The sequence below is a fragment of the Pseudoliparis swirei genome, chromosome 24, assembly GCF_029220125.1.
Source record: "Pseudoliparis swirei isolate HS2019 ecotype Mariana Trench chromosome 24, NWPU_hadal_v1, whole genome shotgun sequence".
Taxonomy (NCBI): Eukaryota; Metazoa; Chordata; class Actinopteri; order Perciformes; family Liparidae; genus Pseudoliparis; species Pseudoliparis swirei.
The window spans coordinates 27,789,819-27,808,224 of NC_079411.1; the positions used below are offsets into that span (position 1 = coordinate 27,789,819).

An 18,406-nucleotide genomic window follows, 5' to 3' on the forward strand; every position below is an offset into this window, starting at 1 on the left:
TATTTAGATATAAATATATATATATGTGCACCTGCCTTTGGGATCTACTCGCACGAAGAAAAGAAAAAAATCACACGTCTTTCGGTGTGAACGCAGCATTAGTCATCCAGGGTGTGGGAGCATTTAAAGACCAATTTAAAATTGGAGAAAAAAAGTCTTAATTGGAAGATATGCAAAAGTGACACGGCGTGGCACGGGAGCACCACACGGTGATGATTCAGCGCCTAAAACTTAAAACCCGTAAAGCACACGTTAATTATTATTTCAACAGCTCAGGGACGTTCAAGAAACCCGTTTGTGCACTTTCTGAAGATTTCTTTTTTTTTTGCACTGTGAATTTGCACCGGCAGTTCTGTTTTGAATAAAGGGTTGAAAATTAATTTAATTAATCGATTATTAAAATAATCCCCCTGTCAGACTTCCTCGGCAGGGACGCTGGTGAGGGAGCGTTGAGGGATCTGGGGAAGACGAACAACGACACGAGCGTGGCTCGTCTCCAAAATCACGGCAACAAAAAACTAATAAACATCTTCTACTTCAAAGTTCACTGACTCGTGTGGATTTAATCTGCTCCCCATCTGCACACACACTGAACTCGCCGAGTGAACAAAGACCCCTGTATGAAGTGTGATGGTTCACAACTGTGCGGCCGCAGGTGTGTGTGTGTGTGTGTGAGGGCGGGCTGATACTGGTTATATCACTAAATACTCAAACAGAGTTGTGTCAAGTTTTCTTGTTGTTTCTTTACATATTTGTGTGTGTGTGTGTGTGTGTGTGTTTGACTAAATACAAGGTGGCGGGCTGACACTGGTTATATCACTAAATACTCAAACAGAGTTGTGTCAAGTTTTCTTGTTGTTTTTTTAAATGTGTGTGTGTGTGTGTCGGGTGGGGGGGGGGGGGGGTAGTCACAAGCCACCACCATTGTCATACATTCCAGAGGGTGAGATCCAGCGTGTCACATCCCGTCTCAGCTGTTGGAAGCCGTCCTAATAAGGCAGCCCTTCGCTCTCTCGTTGTGCGCTCCTCATCCGTCTCTCACACTGAACACTCGGAGCGGGGCGCCGCCGCTTCCTCCGACCGCCGGCCCACAGAGTGCTTCTCCGGTGGGATAGTGCTCTCAGATTGAGAGACGGTTCTGAAACGATCTCGAGAGGTTATCTCGAAGAATGCATCACGACCTCGACGTCTCTCTCAACGCCGACAGAGCTCTTGGCCCGAGATCCCGAAACTGAAAAAGAAAAAAGGGGGAACCGAGCTACAAATACACAAATACATCGGTGTGTTGCGTCGTGAAGGTTTTACATAACAGGAACCAAGAGGTTGACTTGACAATGGAGCGCTGACAGTTACACGTCAGATAAGTCGACGTACCGCAGCGCGGGTTATTCTCTTTGGCGTTGTCAAAATATCAATACTTCTTCTATATTAAAGAGGAAGACTCAAACACAACCACACAAACTCTACAGCGTCCCGCCGCCGCCGTCCTGGTGGACGGGAACCGTGTCGCCGCTCAAAGCACGAGGCGTCAATGCGTCGTGAGGCCGTTAGCGGCCGCGCTGAAGTGCATCCGCTAACGGGGCGGCCCGAGAATTACACCGACGAGCCGCTCGCCATCTCCAGCCAAAACAAATGCGCGGACACACTAATCACCGTCCGCTGGAAACACACACACACACACACACACACACAGAAGCCAATTCTTCTGTCTCTCGCCCAGTGCCCACTGAGAGTTGACTCTTCTTATGTACGTCTTCATACACACACACACAGAGAGAGGCACACACACACACACACACACACACACACACACACACACACAGAGAGAGACAGAGACACACACACACACACACACAGAGAGGCAGAGACACACACACACACACACAGAGAGAGGCAGAGAGACACACACACACACACACACACAGAGAGACACACACACACACACACACACACAGAGAGGCAGAGACACACACACACACACAGAGAGGCAGAGAGACACACACACACACAGAGAGAGACAGAGAGAGGCAGAGACACACACACACACACACAGAGAGAGAGGCAGACACACACACACACACACAGAGAGACACACACACACACAGAGACAGAGAGAAACACACACACACACACAGAGAGACAGACACACACACACACAGAGAGACACACACACACACACACACACACACAGAGAGAGAGACAGAGAGACACACACACACACAGAGACACACACACACCTTCTGTCTCTCGCCCAGTGCCCACTGAGAGTTGTGACTCTCTTTATGTACGTCTTCATTATCACACGGTATCGTTGGCATTTCAGCGACTTTGTGGTTGTTGCAGGCTGATATGCATTTGGTTTCCGTCCGTCCACACACACACACACACACACACACGCACAGCGCTGAGGTGAAGCGGTGGTGAAGCGCTGTGTGCTACGCTGACTCAGCCTCATTTGAATGGTCTCAGAGATGTGGCCTCTGTGTGTGTTGGCCTTGGCCCACATCCAAATGCTCCGGCCTTTGTCGACCTGACTCCCCCCCAAACACACACACACACACACACACACACACGGTGTGGTAGCTGCACATGCTACACATGCGGTGGACACCCACCCGCCACACGGACGTATTGGGGGACCTCTGCATGGACAGCTGTCTGATCCACGGGGCACCGACGTACTATTCTGGGCGAGGAAGAATGACACGTGAAGGCAACTGCAATTTTAAAAAAACAGCCCAAAAAAAACAGTCCAACTCTATATATGTTCACGCAGATGGAGCCATGTGGCTCTTTTAAAGGCAGCATTATAGTTAGGTGATAAAATGATGTTTGGAGAGGGAAATGAACACATCTTCATGTTCTACTTAGTTTTTCTGTGTGAAATGAACATTACATTACATTAATCTGCACAGCCATTCTATTTATATTGGTAATTTACCTCCAGTAGAGTAGACTTTTGCGAACTTTTGGTGCTTTTCACACAACAAATGCCTATAACTAACGACGTTGGCTATTGATTAGGTCATAATATACTTTAATTAAATGTATCACGAGACAAGATGCATCAGTGTCTGGGTAGCTCAGTGAGTCTCTGGACCCCTCAGCTGCTGTACAGTAGGGTGGGTTACATGGTGTGGGGTGGCACGTGTGTGACTAACAAAGTGGATGTAGATTTGTAATTTTCCGCATTTTAACAGAAGTAGGGGATGTGCTTTAAATCAATACTCGTATGTAAAATCAATACACTAGTGTTTTGCAATATGGCAAATGTAACCAAAGATAATCAAAAGTCAACATCGGAAATAATCTAAATTATGAGCAATCACATTATTGCAATGAAATAATCATCAGACAAAACGGCCTCCACATATAACATGTAATATCTTATTTTCTTTGTTTATAAGTATTCGTCATTCATTTACAATATTATATATATGACTTTTATTTATTTAAACGAGGCCACTCGAAGTCAACACACGTTGGAGTACTGTCGCCCCTGCTGTAAAATATATGAATTAAATATACATATTTAATTGTGGGCCAGCTCTACATTTAGACAACTATATATCATCTTATTCTTCAACTCCAAAACATTTAAAATCATCAAAAATATAGTGCTACTACATTTATATAAAAACTTGACAAATATTTTACATTCCTGGTCAATAAAAAAAATGTGCCAAACATACTAAAAAACAACATTCAGCAGTCGGTGAAGAACGACCGCGGGGCCAATCAAAGGGTGGCTCCCACTTAACAAGGAAGTGGGTGAAATAGCTGCACTGAGGACCATAAAAGTCCCAACTGAGTCTTTCCAAGAAGCCGACCGCCAGCTCGAAAAGGGAGGATACTGCTCCACAGCTTCCCCTGCACAGATTTAGAAATCTGTGCACTTTGATTTCGCTCCGCGTGTCCGACTACCTCGCACCTCACATGTCCTTCGCTGCAGAGAAAGAGAGCTGACGTGCACACCGTTCAAATAAAAACACGGACCGGATGGTCTAACCATTGGACGGAGATAAGCGGAAGAGAGATAATTGGAGCGAGAGAGAGAGAGAGGACGGGAAGGAGGAGCCAAGGTAAGAAAAAAAGAAAAAGTCCAGCTTTTTCTGCGTGTGTCAGAGGGACACACCCATGGTTGTGCTCTGAAAGCCCGTCATTACAGAGGCTCTCAAATGATAGCCCTGGTTAAAACAATTGGCCGAGCAGCGAGACGTCGGCCCCCGGAGACCGACTGGCTCGGGAAAAAACTCAATTCTAGACGGCAAAAGAAACTTTTAAGAAAAGAGTTTTGCCCCTCCTTTTTTTTTTTTTTTTAAACAGAGGGAACATTTCTGAGTAAAAGCTGCATGTCCACACTCGCTCCCAATCTTTTACATCTCTTGTTCCGGCAGGCCAAAAAACAGACATGCCTCGGGGGGGAATTTGGAAGAAAATATGACAGGCATGTCCACGCTGATGTAAAACTCACCGATCAGCTGACTGCACCAACTCAAATCAACAAATCAGTGACTTTAGACACACATATGAGGTTATGTCTGTGTGTGTGTTGTGGAACATCACACACGCATACGGAAACGAATTAACACAGAGGACTGCAAACTCAAAGCAGCAACGCTTACTCCAAGAGCGATCCGCTGAGGCAGAGACAGTCAGGTCCCTCTGGGTAATCCAGCACCCCGCTCACACTGAAGAGCTGGAAATCAAGAAGGCGAGCAGCAAAAACATCGACACAAGGGACTGAATAATGAGACAACAAGCAAGCCTGCCACCTTACCACACCCACACATTCAGACCCACACAACAGGTTCTCCCCCCCGCCCCCCTCCTCTGCTCCTGCACCACCAGCACTCCCGTCTCCATCATCTACCTGGCAGACCACATCAAACATGCTCCAGGCAGCTGCTGAAAACACTGAAAACAGTGTCTCTTCCCGGTAGACTTTCAACACACACACAAAATGTCACGAAAAAAGATCTGCCAAGAAAGATACATGCCTTTTGCAACGAGCCTAGTCACCTGAACGCACCACGCAGCTCCAGAGTCTCGGGTACAATGCATAATAGGAAACTGATAAGCGAGCCCAGGCTGGACTTTGACTCCTAACTTACGGTCTGACCGGTGTTGCGGTTGAAGAAGCGACCGTGTTAACTGGCGACTTTTGAACCGAACGCGTCCGTTGGTGTTGTCGTAGTTACGGACAGTCGTTGGAAATAGGAAGAACACACGTAAAGTTAGCTTGCCGCCTTCGTGAATCCCGCATTGTTTATTTGTTTTGTAAAGTATATATTATTATGTATAATATGAGGAGGGGTTGACACTGCATTAAAAAAAATTAAAAACAAGCGGCATTCGCGAAGGACAGCTATACGTGGAAAAAGGGTCGCCTGTTAACTGGCGACTTTTTCCACGTATAGCTGTCCTTCGCGAATGCCGCATTGTTTATTTATTTTGTATCTTAAATATTATTATGTAGGGTTGACACTTCATTACAAAACAATTAAAACCATTCACGATGGACAGCTATACGTGGGGGGGGGGATAGTCGCCAGTTAACAGGGTCGCCTGTTAAACTGTAACACCCCGGTCACTTCCGTGTACTCTCACCTGTCCTGAACACCTTTATATTACCCGGGAGAATAAGCAGGCGGTTACCTCCGGGGTTTTGTTTTCTGCTACGATGGCTTTAAAAAAAGGCAGCAAATAGAAAAGACTGAACTCAAAGTGTTTATAACGTGATACCAGACACACACAAACCAAGACCACTCGTGTAATAAACTGCTCCGTTAGCAAAAAGACAACGTTTCGCCCCCAACTGCCACTCTGAATAGGTTATTCATCCATTGCCGACGTCAGGAATACACCTATGCTAACTCACTTAGCCGTTGTAGCTCCTCTACTAACGCTGCGTTTACAACCAGCAAAAGTTCACCCAAAATAAAAAGGTCACCCTCCGTGTTTTCCCCACGCGACTGCAACACATCTCAACCAGCTTGCACAGAGCACGAAACGACAACAAAAAAACGAGCCATTACCGATTCTGGAGAGTGTTTTTTCAAAAGTCCATGAAGTGCTCTGCGAGGTGGATTTGGGGCCTAGCCGACGGGCTGCTGCTGCCGCCGCCGGACGCGGTCCGAACCTCCACCGCCCCGGGGCTCCGGAGAGAAGCGAGCCGAGAGGAGACGACGGAAGCACCGCGGCGAGGGGTCGAGAAAACACGCTTCAAACCGTCCGCGTGCCTGGAGAGAGGAACTCTTCGTGCGGAGAAAACACCCACCTATGTGCGGTTTCCTATCTTCCCCTTGCCTCGGCTTGTTGTTCACTTGTCGCTGCTCTTCCTCTCCGCTGGGGGGGGGAGGAGGAGGAGGGGGCGAGGAGAAGGGAACAGCATGGAGGAGAGAGGAGGGGGGAATGTAGGTTGACATACTGACAATATTACTTTTTCATAACTCACTAATTAATGTTATCTGACAGCTTTTGTTAATAGGTCGCATAACCAAACAGTGCAATTACATGTATTGAATTTCACATGTGTTTCTTTTTATGAATATTAAAACAACAAATATGAAATCATGATTGAATAGTGAAATCCCTCCCATAAGTATGACTCATACGTCATAATTGGGAGATTATTTTAAAGAAAGTTTCTCGTTATAATGACTTTTTTTTATGATAGTGGCAAAAATGGGCTTTAATAAAAAATTAATACTACTTTTTATGAAGTAAATGTTATACTTCTATTTCATACCCAATCAGGATTGCCGGTTTTTCTCAGATATATAGTCGTTATCTTGAGAAAGTAAGTCTTTTTTAATAATAAAGTTTCTTATGATATGGACAAATGGGCTTTCACATAAAAACAGGAAAACATATACGATTAAGACTTTAAATACTATAATAGTAAATACTACACTTTTAATAGAGTAAATCAGGATTGCCTGTTTTTCTCAGCTTTTTAAACATTATTTGTGTTTTGCTTATGGAAACATCCTCTAAAATGAGAGATTAAGCCTATGTGGCCCTCTTGTGGTCATTTGGTGCCATTACAACGCAGGATACTAGTCGATGCATCAGTTGTACTCTATTTTGTTTTGCAGACTGTGTACTGGTGGTGGACAGTATATCTACTCGTCTACTTTACTTGAGAAAACATTGAGGTATTTCTACATACTACATTTCAGAGGTATATATTGTACTTTTACTCCATTATATTTATGACACATTTATTTGCTTTATTTTCACTGAAAATAGATTTAATGTATATATATTTTACTTCTATTTTTTGCATTTACTCAAGGTTGAACAAGATGAACATTTACATGTTTTATGCATTTAACAAATATATATCAGATGTCCACCCATGTTGAGTTTCATACATACATCTCAAGTCTACGTTGAACTCAGTATAGAGTTATTTTTAAATGGTGCTTTTGCTTAAATATCAACATTTGATTTAAAAAAAGGGGATTTAGATAAATTGTTTCTAGAATTAAAGCGCGCTTTGAAACTCAATTTGAAAGGAGGAGGGGGGCGGAGCTTTAAAGATAAGGGGCGGAGCTTTCTTGTGAGGGGGCGGAGCTTTCCAAGTAACAGTGAACTTTGTCATCACTGGGGGTTTTACTCTTGCTCTTGTGGTAATGAGTCAATTCACTTTAACACTGACATTTTAACACATGCGGAATATTTACACCATCACTGGGGGCTATTTACTCTAAAAGAGCCAAGATACTTTAACCCTGAATTTTTAACACTGTGGAATTTACTGTGTAGACTATGGGAAACAAAGAAGTGACAGTTTGGAAGTTTAAAGGTAAGAACAATTAAATTGTACTGTTGCCAAAAGGATTAGAGTCCGTGCTGCACTGATAAGAAAGTATCTTAAAGATGGAAAGCACCCGCTTTGTTGTTGTTCTGTATCTTAGAAACTTAATTTCCAGCAGAGACATGCACCAATCTGGACTAGAAAAGCAAGGGTAAGTTTAAACAATTTTTTTTTTAAAAAGACAACTTTCTCTGACGACAACTTTTACCGCTGGAAGTATTATTGCCGAGCAAAGTGAAGCATGGCGAGGTGCGACTTGCCCGGCAACCGGCTGCTCTACGGGCTGACCCTGGCCTCGGGGATCCTGGAGTGTCTGTGCTTCTCCGGCGTGGTGTTCGGTTATGCCTCTCTGGTGTTCGTGCTGAAGGAGGACGGCTACTTCGGTCACCTGTGCGTCAGCGTCCCGGTCACCGGCGACAACCTGACCGCCGCAGGTGAGCAAAAAGAAAGAAAGAAAGTACAATCGGTACTGTCAAATAAAGATATACCCGAATAACTCCGGAACACGATAACATCACCAATCTACCGTAACCTTTGCGTTCGTACACAACCAGTAGACATGCCAGAATAACAACCCAGAGGAACCTAACGCCAATATTTATTCTGCTTTAAGACGACACATTTCGATGTCTCCGCCAATAGTCCATAACGTCCATATTGTCTCTATGTTTCTAGTCCTTGTAGACTGCAGTAGACAGGACGAGTAGTTCTCTCTGGTCTTCACCATCGCCTAGTTCCTCACCATTTCGATGTCTCCACCAATAGTTCATAACATCCATATTGCCTCTATGTTTCTAGTCCTTGTAGTCTGCAGTAGACAGGACGAGTACCGTAGTTCTCTCTGGTCTTCACCATCGCCTCGTTCCTCAACATGTTGGTGTCTCCACCAATAGTCCATAATATCTACGTTGTCTCTATGTTTCTAGTCCTTGTAGATTACAGTAAACCAGACGAGTAGTTCTCTCTGGTCTTCACCATGGTTCCTCAACTTTTGGTGTCTCCACCAATAGTCCATAACATTGCCTCTGTGTTTCTAGTCCTTGTAGTCTACAGTAGACCGGACTAGTAACTCTGGTCTTCACCATAGTCTCGTTCCTCAACATGTTGGTGTCTCCACCAATAGTCTATAATGTCCATATTGTCTCTATGTTTCCAGTTCATATAGACTACTGTAGACAGGACAAGTAGTTCTCTCTGGTCTTCACCCAGGTTCCTCAAATTTGGTGTCACCACCAATAGACCCATTACGTCCATATTGCCTCTATGTTTCTAGTTCTTGTAGTCTGCAGTAGACCGGACGAGTATCGTAGTTCCCGCTGGTCTTCATCATCGCCTCGTTCCTCAACATGTTGGTGTCTCCACCAATAGTCCATAATATCTACGTTGTCTCTATGTTTCTAGTCCTTGTAGATTACAGTAAACCAGACGAGTAGTTCTCTCTGGTCTTCACCATGGTTCCTCAACTTTTGGTGTCTCCACCAATAGTCCATAACATTGCCTCTGTGTTTCTAGTCCTTGTAGTCTACAGTAGACCGGACTAGTAACTCTGGTCTTCACCATAGTCTCGTTCCTCAACATGTTGGTGTCTCCACCAATAGTCTATAATGTCCATATTGTCTCTATGTTTCCAGTTCATATAGACTACTGTAGACAGGACAAGTAGTTCTCTCTGGTCTTCACCCAGGTTCCTCAAATTTGGTGTCACCACCAATAGACCCATTACGTCCATATTGCCTCTATGTTTCTAGTTCTTGTAGTCTGCAGTAGACCGGATGAGTATCGTAGTTCCCGCTGGTCTTCATCATCGCCTCGTTCCTCAACATGTTGGTGTCTCCACCAATAGTCCATAACGTCCATTATGTCTCTATCTTTCCAGTTCATGTAGACTGCAGTAGACAGGACGAGCAGTTCTCTCTGGTCTTCACCATCGCCTCGTTCCTCAACAATTTCGTGAACCTGTTCAATGGCTACATGTTTGATCGATTTGGCACCATGGTGACCAGGCTGCTGGCAATGTGAGTCTCATTCTTCTCGATTAAAGTCCGGTCCTGTCTTAGTGTGTTGACGAATCGTATTTGAGGTGTATCTTTTTTAACTAAAGCCACCGCCAGCGAGCCACATTGCAATAGTCCTTTTTAATCAAGGGAGGTATACGAAAGTTGTGCAATGTTTTTTCCAACAACGTCATGAATTCAAAGCTGTTCTGATTGGCTAAAGCGAGTGAGCCGATCTTCGGCCACAAAGAAAAGGAGAAAAGGCCTTGCAGCTTGAAACCCCCCACACATATCAGGGTTTGTAACGGCACAATCCCGGTCTCCGGGTACCGATGTAGCCGGTGGACATCCAGACGGAGACCGCCTTCCACGATGCATCGATCGTTCGTCACACTCCGATTAGCGAGATGTGTGACAGAAGCACGGTGGCTCAGTGGTTAGCACTGTCGCCTCACAGCAAGAAGGCCCTGGGTTCGAATCCCGGTCGTCCCGGTTGTTCCAGGTCCTTTCTGTGTGGAGTTTGCGTGTTCTCCTCGTGTTCTCCTCATGTTCTCCTCGTGTCTGCGTGGGTTTACTCCGGGTTCTCCGGTTTCCCCCACCATCATAAAGACATGCACCGCAGCCTCACCCCGGTTCGTATGGATGTGAATGTTGGTGGTGGTCGGAGGGGCCGTAGGCGCTGATTGGCTGCCATGCTTCCGTCAGTCTGCCCCAGGGCAGCTGTGGCTACTGATGTAGCTCCACCACCACCGGGATGACTGTGTATGACTACTGGACTCTGGACTCTGTAAAGCGACTTCGGGTATCTAGAGAAGCGCTATATAAAGTAAATGATTATTATTATTATAGAAGCCATTTCACAAGCTACTAAAAAGCAAATTATTTGACTCCAGAGCCTCCATTAACGCTCATATGTGAAGTGCATGGTCATCAGTTCAACCCTTTTTGGGACAATCTGACCAACAGAATGCATCATTGTGATGTCATCTGTACTTTAGATGTAACATATAAAGATAAAGCAACCACATCTTTATCTGTGTGTTCCTTTGTATATCTTATATTATCTATTTCTTATTCCAGGGAATTATCGTGAAGATTCCAAGATAGACCTTTTTGAAGAATGTGATGCACTTTGGACATTGCAACATCTTGAAGCTCAACGCCTTGAAACTCAATGTCTTGAAGCTCAATGTCTTGAAGCTCAATGTCTTGAAGCTTAACGCCTTGAAGCTCAACGTCTTGAAGCTCAACGTCTTGAAGCTTAATATCTTCAAACTCAATGTCTTGAAGCTCAATGTCTTCAAACTCAACGCCTTGAAACTCAATGTCTTGAAGCTCAACGTCTTCAAACTCAATATCTTGAAGCTCAATGTCTTCAAACTCAATGTCTTGAAGCTCAATCTCTTGAAGCTCAATGTCTTCAAACTCAACGTCTTGAAGCTCAATGTCTTGAAGCTCAACGTCTTGAAGCTCAACGTCTTGAAGCTCAATGTCTTGAAGCTCAACATCTTGAAACTCAATGTCTTGAAGCTCAATGTCTTGAAGCTCAATGTCTTGAAGCTCAACGTCTTGAAGCTCAATGTCTTGAAGCTCAATCTCTTGAAGCTCAACAACTTGAAGCTCAATGTCTTGAAGCTCAATGTCTTGAAGCTCAACGTCTTGAAGCTCAACGTCTTGAAGCTCAACAACTTGAAGCTCAATGTCTTGAAGCTCAATGTCTTGAAGCTCAACGTCTTGAAGCTCAACGTCTTGAAGCTCAATGTCTTGAAGCTCTACGTCTTGAAGCTCAATGTCTTGAAGCTCAACAACTTGAAGCTCAATGTCTTGAAGCTCAACGTCTTGAAGCTCAACAACTTGAAGCTCAATGTCTTGAAGCTCAACAACTTGAAGCTCAATGTCTTGAAGCTCAACGTCTTGAAGCTCAACGTCTTGAAGCTCAATGTCTTGAAGCTCAATGTCTTGAAGCTCAACGTCTTGAAGCTCAATGTCTTGAAGCTCAATGTTTTGAAGCTCAATGTAATAATGCATTAAATATTTTAATTGTTATACTTTCTGAGTAAAATCTGAGTCCAATCTGAAATCAGTAGCATTTTTTCTCTGTCGGGTAAATGTAGTATAACAATGTTTTCCAGTAAAATAGAAGTTCCCAGTATCGGGACCCGAGGAATACATCTCAATGTAATAGAGTCCATCATTGCGTCTTCTTACTTGATATTTACCACTTTATTCTTTATTAAAGTCTCCAGCGTATCTGAGTGTGTGTAGCTGTTGAGACTCTGATGTCGCTGCACTAAACTCACATCGCTCTCTCCAGATCTGTGTACACCACTGGAACTCTCCTGCTGGCCTTCTCCAGTGCAGGTCAGTGCATGCAGGTACATTCAGATAATCAAGAGGTGTTTCTGCCTTGTGTATATATGTTGTTTCCTCTGTATATTTAGTATTTTAGTATTTAGTATTTAATATTTAGTATTGTTTTTGTGTTTTGTGTTTTATTTTTCATCTTTTTTTTCTTTGAATCATTTTATTTTAAGTTTTTACAAGTTACACTAGAAAAACAAAAACAAAAACGAATAAATAAAAATGCCATAAGAGCATAACAACCAACGATACGAACAAACGGACACAAATAAAAACACAAACATATTTTGTATCTATTATTTCTGCTCTAATGTGCACCTGCTGCTGTGATCCTGAAATGTCCCGACTGTGGGACTAATAAAGGAATATCTAATATAATATAATATAACATATACTTTTATATAGACTGCTACATAAATGAGTCCCAAAAAATGCAAATTAGTCATCTTTTTTTGCACTTATGGGTTCCCTTGTCTCAAAGCCAATATTTTTTTCATGGATTTTTGGTTTACTTTTTGCATTCCAACATGCTGCATGTTTCATTGTTTTATGATCACCAATTCTCGCTTCCCTTTCCTTTATCATTGAATTAAAGATTATATTGTTGACCTTTCCACACATTTTATAACCAGACTCCAGGTTATACGACACACCTATACCAACGTCAACCTAATGAGCTGATAGGGGCCCTTTTTTCCAGGTTCAGAAAGGTGTACCCACGTGTAAGAGACACTCAACGGCCAGGTAGATGAACAAAAAGTGACTTTAAGAACAAAAAGATGATCGCAGAATAAAAAATAAAAAAGTGAACAATGTCTCTTGGAATTAAAGTGTAATAGCAACTTGTGTTAAAAAGAAGTAGCATTAAATACACTAGTATTGAATCTTTGCAGTAGTTTTACACAATGCTATATATATATTTATATATATATATACACACACAGATATATATATATATATATATATGTGTTGGGAGATAGTCAATGTATATATATATATATATATATATATATATATACACACACAGACATATATATACACACAGACATATATATATGTGTGTGTTGGGAGATAGTCAATTTATATATTTGTATATATATATATTTGTATATATATATATACATATATATATATATATGTGTGTGTTGGGAGATATATATATATATATGTATATATTTTTAAAAGAAGCAGACTGAGGTACTAAAGAAAAAAGTGCAAAAAACAAAACAAGAAAAGACGAGAACCAGAAGGAGAGGAATAAAACAGGAAGCAAACTTTTACTAAATCTCTTGCATGACGGATACGGAACATTACTCATCCTTTAATAAATCATCTTGTGATGACTGTTTATGTTGTGTGGCTGTGGGAACCAATACCACAGGAACAGGTTTGGCCTGATGGTTCAGTTCATCGGTGCTTCTGGCTACCGTGTGTTTGGAATTAATTGATTTACAAACATGGCATGAGTCCATAATCAAGGTGCTTTTTATTTCTTTAAACTTTAATGTAAAGTGTGTCTTCCTCTGTCATGCAGCATTTTCAGAGCTGCTTTTCCCCGCATTGTCCTGCATCGCCGTGGGAGGAATTGTGCTCCTTTTGACCAACATGCAGGTGAATTCCAACTTAATATATCATAAAAAACAAAGTGAATTACAGACCAAAGACACCTTGAACTGTCCAATAACTCATAACTATAACTGCTGTATTGCTGAACTTGTCTGTGTGTTTTGGAAAGATGGGAAACCTGTTCGCCGCTCACCGCTCCACCATCATCACCCTCTGCACCGGCGCCTATGATTCCTCTGCTAGTGTGTTTCTCATCATCAAGGTGAAAGCGGCGTCATTACCGATATCATGAAACGTGACATTTGAGTTCCACAGAATTATTTATACATTTTGTTCTCGAATTTTTTCCAGGTTCTGCACCAACAGGGAATCTCTCTCCGCTCCTGCGTCCTGGTGTTGTCGTCCTGCAGCGTCTTTCTTCTGGTGAGGACCTTCCTGCTGATGCCCAGGACCCTGATCCCCTACCCGCTGCCCCCGCACTACACCTACGGGTGAGAGGCCTCTTGGCCAGCTCATCACTGGAAAGGAGAATTGGTTCTCAATTGATTTGACCTGGTTAAATTAAGGCCGTAATATATATATATATATATATATATATATATATAAATATATAAACAAAGGTCATACATATATATATATATATTTATATATTTACATATATATGATCTTTATTTAAATATATAAATATATGTATATATATATATATATATTAGACATTTATTTAAATATATATATATATGACCTATATATATATATAAATGATCTTTATTTATATATATATAAATATATATATATATATTAGACATCTTTTAAATATATATAAATATGTATATATATTTATGACCTTTATTTATACATATTTATATATATATGACCTTTATATAAATATATATATAAATGATCTTTATTTATATATAAATATATATATATTAGACATCTTTTAAATATATATAAATATGTATATATATGTATGACCTGTATTTAAATATATATTTAAAAATATATATATATATATACATATTTAAATATGACATTCAGATTGAGTTGCGGAGAAGCCAACGCGTACCATGTAGAGAAGTTTGAGGGGCCGAGGGAACGAGCCGCGGTCGTTTCACACGAGTCCGGCGAGAAGGACGACGTGCCGCCGGCAGCTGAGGGCGAGACGGAGGCTCAAGGGCCGGGGAAAGGTACGACGCCCTGTCATCGCCCATGGGCATCATTTAAATCTCTTTAAAAACAATCACAAGCAGACATAAGTCCATGTTTTCAACTTTAAAGCCCTTCTCAGTGTGCAGCTTTAATCTTTCCTCTTTTCATTTCCACGATGTTCAGCGGCGAGTTTCCGCAGCTGCCTGCTGTCGTGGTTCTTCCTGTGGCACCTGGTGTGGCTGTCCATCATGCAGCTGAGGCACTACCTCTTCATCGGCACGCTCAACCCCATGCTCAACCGGCTGGCCCACGACGACCCCGGCCTGGGTAACTCGTGATAAATCACCATGGTTACGGATGAACGGACTATAACTCAACGCTTCAATCCCTAGTATTTATGATTTATTTATTCTTTCCGTCCATTCTGGAGAGGGATCCTCCTCTGTTGCTCTCATGAAGGGTTCTTCACTTTTTACCCTGTGAAAGGTTTTTGGGAGGGGAGTTTTTCCTGATCCAATGTGAAAGGTCAAAGGTCAGGGCTGTCGTATGTGAACAGATTGTAAAGCCCTCTGAGGCAGATTCGTAATTTGTGATATTGGGCTATACAAAATCAACTGAATTAAATTGTATTATCATCATCATCATCATCATCATCGTCGTCGTCTTCACTCCCGTGTTGTTTCCTTTGCTCCTCTCCTTGGCGGTTTCCTCCTCCCTCAGTGAGTCAGTACACTAATGCCTTCGCCCTGACGCAGCTGTTTGGAGTGCTGTGCGGTCCCCTGAACGGACTCATCATGGACCGACACAAGGGAAGGCCTCTCGCGCCCGGTAAATACCCATGTGTGCATGTGTGTGCATGTGTGTGTGTGTGTGTGTGTGTCCTTTTTTTCTGGAACCCGTTTTTTGTTTATTTATTACGCAAACAAAAAAGGTTTGGAGAGCAAATTACGCGTTTCTAAGTAAATTAATTGTTAGTTTTGCTCATGAAACTAGAATGTGTTGCTCTAAAAATAAAAACATTTGCTCTCAAAATAAAAACATTTGCTCTCAAAATGAAAACATTTGCTCTAAAAATAAAAACATTTGCTCTAAAAATAAAAACATTTACTCTCAAAAATAAAAATGTCTAAAAAAAAGAATTGCTCTAAAAAATGTAATTTGGTCTAAAAATAAAAAGTTTGGTCTAAAAATAAAAGATTTGCAACAAAAAAAAATTGCTCGCAATAAAAACTTTTATTCTCAAAATAAAAACATTTGCTTTCAAAATAAAAACATTTTCTCTAAAAATAAAAAAAATTGCTCTCAAAAAAGAAGATTTGCTCTAAAAATAAAAAACATTTGCTCAAAAAAACCAAACATGGAACGTTAGGCCAAACATTTAAAATACTGTTGTGTCAAAAATATTGAAAATATTATTTTTAGAGCAAATATTTTTATTTGCAGCAACACATTCTAGATTCATGAGCAACACTAACAATTAATTTACTAACAAAGGAGAAATTGAATCAGCGAGGAGTTTCTATTTCCTATTTTTCCTCCCGCAGGAGAAACCGCGCAGGAGGCCGACCTGCACTCCTCCTCGCTGTCCCTGCTCCTCACCTCCCTGCAGTGCCTCCTGTTCTCGGTGTGCGCCTCCATCCCTCTCCTCCCTCTGCAGTACTTGACCTTCGCTCTGCAGGTCCTCAACCGCTCCTTCATCTACGGGGGCAACGCGGCGTTCATCAACATCGCGTGAGTACGGAAATCACTCGTTAACAGACACAGACGGACACAATAATGACAACACCTGACGACACAACCGGCAGGTGTAATGGGTCGTTCTGCATCATGAAGACTTTTGGTCCTGTGAGTATATTTCATACATGTGTTCTGTCACATGTAACGTCAGGACCTTCAGAGTATATTATCATCGTCTTCATACTCTGTGGTACTTTGTGCTTCTTCCACTATTTAGACAAGAAAGAGATTCTGGTAAAGCTGAACATGTTTTTGGATCAGAGTGACGGATGGAAACTAAATCGAATAGACATACCTCTCTCCCCCCCCCCCTCTCTCTCCCTCTCCCCCTCCCTCTCTCTCTCCCCCCTCTCCCCTCTCTCTCTCCTCCCTCTCTCCTCTCTCTCTCCTCTCCCCTCCCTCTCTCTATCCCCCTCTCCCTCCCCTCTCCCCCTCTCTTTCCCCCTCTCCCCCTCTCCCTCCCCCTCTCTCTCTCTCCCTCCCTCTCTCCCCCTCTCTCCCTCTCTCTCTCTCTCTCTCTATCCCTCTCTCTTTCTATCTCTCCCTCTCAATTCAAATCTTTTCTTCCCCCCTCTCCCTCTCACCGCCTGTCTCCCTCTCTCTCCGCTTCTCTCTCCCTCTCTGTCCCCTCCCTGTCCCCCCCTCTCCTCTCTATCCCTTCCTGTCTTTCTCTTCCTCCCTGTCTCTCCCCTCTCTCAATGTATGTCTCTCTCCCCCTCAATGTCTATCTACCCCCCCCCCTCTCTCCTCCCCTCTCTCTCTCTCACTCCCTGTCTCTCCCCCCTCAGCTTCCCAGCCTGTCACTTTGGGAAGCTGTACGGTGCGGCGATGTCCATGTCGGCCGTGTTCTCCCTGCTTCAGTACCCGTGCTTCACGCTCGTCAGAGGACCTCTGGGCGGAGACCCCTTCTTTGTGAGTGCTCTAGAAAGTTAGAATATAAATATAAATATAAATAAGATAACCGATAACCGATGCGTTCCAGGTGGACATTGCTCTGATCGGCGTCAGCCTGCTGGGGTTCATCCATCCCGTCTACGTCTTCCTGCACTGCAGGGCGGCAGCTCGCCGCCGGGAGAACGACGACGTCACCGACGGCTCCAAGACGGACGGAACCAAGTTATAGTCGCATAACATGACATTAAATTACATCACGTCACTTATATGATGCTTTTATGCAAAGAGACTTACAATAAGGGAATTCAACCACGAGTATAAACTCAGAACAAGAATCAAGACGGTAACGTTTCTTCAGGAAAGCCAAACTACTAAATAAACCCGTCGTGTCTTTTAGACGAATGTTTTTGTATCGAAAAATTAACGAAGGTTTAATTTTTAAGGTTTTCCGAAGGAAACTAAATCGTTGTCCTCGCCTCTCTGTTCCTATGCGGACGTTTTACACTCAAATTAAAACAATTTGCATAACTTTTTTTATCATCTAAATTCACTGAATTATTTTATTGCTAACAGAACATTCAGCCTCTCATGCACACCGATGGTCTCGTTAGTCAGTGAAGTACGATTGGAAATGTTCCATCACAATGTTTGTTTTTAATTGTTTTGCATAACAAAAAATGTATTATTCATTTAATAATAAGTGTGTTTTTTATTCAACATCTGTAACCCTAGCTTTAATATGCAGTATAGTGCATATATGGCTCCATTATTGGATGAACCAGATAATAACAAATAATACTACTGACCTGTGCGCTGTGTTTATTATAGTCCTTTATTTATTATTTATATAAAATATTTAATTATTTAAGAATGTGACACG

The 18,406-nt window shown here is 42.4% G+C and overlaps 2 protein-coding genes across 11 annotated transcripts in view; one reads left to right on the forward strand and one right to left on the reverse strand.

The window, feature by feature from the left end:
- Nucleotides 1-6,332, reverse strand: part of ctnnd1 (catenin (cadherin-associated protein), delta 1) — a 31,145-nt gene extending 24,813 nt beyond the window's left edge. The window contains exons 1-2 of one of the 10 annotated variants that reach the window (XM_056408308.1): nucleotides 5,023-5,203; nucleotides 4,626-4,699 (exon numbers count right to left, since the gene is read on the reverse strand). In XM_056408308.1, the coding sequence (XP_056264283.1) occupies nucleotides 4,626-4,699; nucleotides 5,023-5,064 (116 nt within the window). In that variant the 5' untranslated portion in view covers nucleotides 5,065-5,203. Of the gene's footprint in view, nucleotides 1-933; nucleotides 1,755-4,625; nucleotides 5,204-6,038 lie in introns of those variants that run through there. The other 9 variants (XM_056408313.1, XM_056408309.1, XM_056408311.1 and 6 more) reach the window with 9 other exon arrangements.
- Nucleotides 6,333-8,066: 1,734 nt separating this feature from the next.
- slc43a3a (solute carrier family 43 member 3a) lies at nucleotides 8,067-17,755 on the forward strand. The gene is made up of 12 exons (XM_056409609.1): nucleotides 8,067-8,259; nucleotides 9,711-9,840; nucleotides 12,134-12,180; nucleotides 13,715-13,791; nucleotides 13,916-14,008; nucleotides 14,098-14,237; nucleotides 14,785-14,933; nucleotides 15,079-15,222; nucleotides 15,616-15,723; nucleotides 16,440-16,626; nucleotides 17,421-17,544; nucleotides 17,615-17,755. Exons 1-12 carry the CDS (start codon nucleotides 8,067-8,069, stop codon nucleotides 17,753-17,755), a joined length of 1,533 nt encoding a protein of 510 aa, XP_056265584.1.
- Nucleotides 17,756-18,406: the final 651 nt, after the last annotated feature.

Coding starts and splice junctions, on each gene's coding strand:
- slc43a3a (XM_056409609.1), top strand. CDS start 8,067: ATGGCGAGGTGCGACTTGCCCGGCAACCGGCTGCTCTACGGGCTGACC. Junction 14,934..15,078: donor GGCTCAAGGGCCGGGGAAAG/GTACGACGCCCT, acceptor CACGATGTTCAG/CGGCGAGTTTCCGCAGCTGC. Junction 16,627..17,420: donor GCGGCGTTCATCAACATCGC/GTGAGTACGGAA, acceptor CTCCCCCCTCAG/CTTCCCAGCCTGTCACTTTG.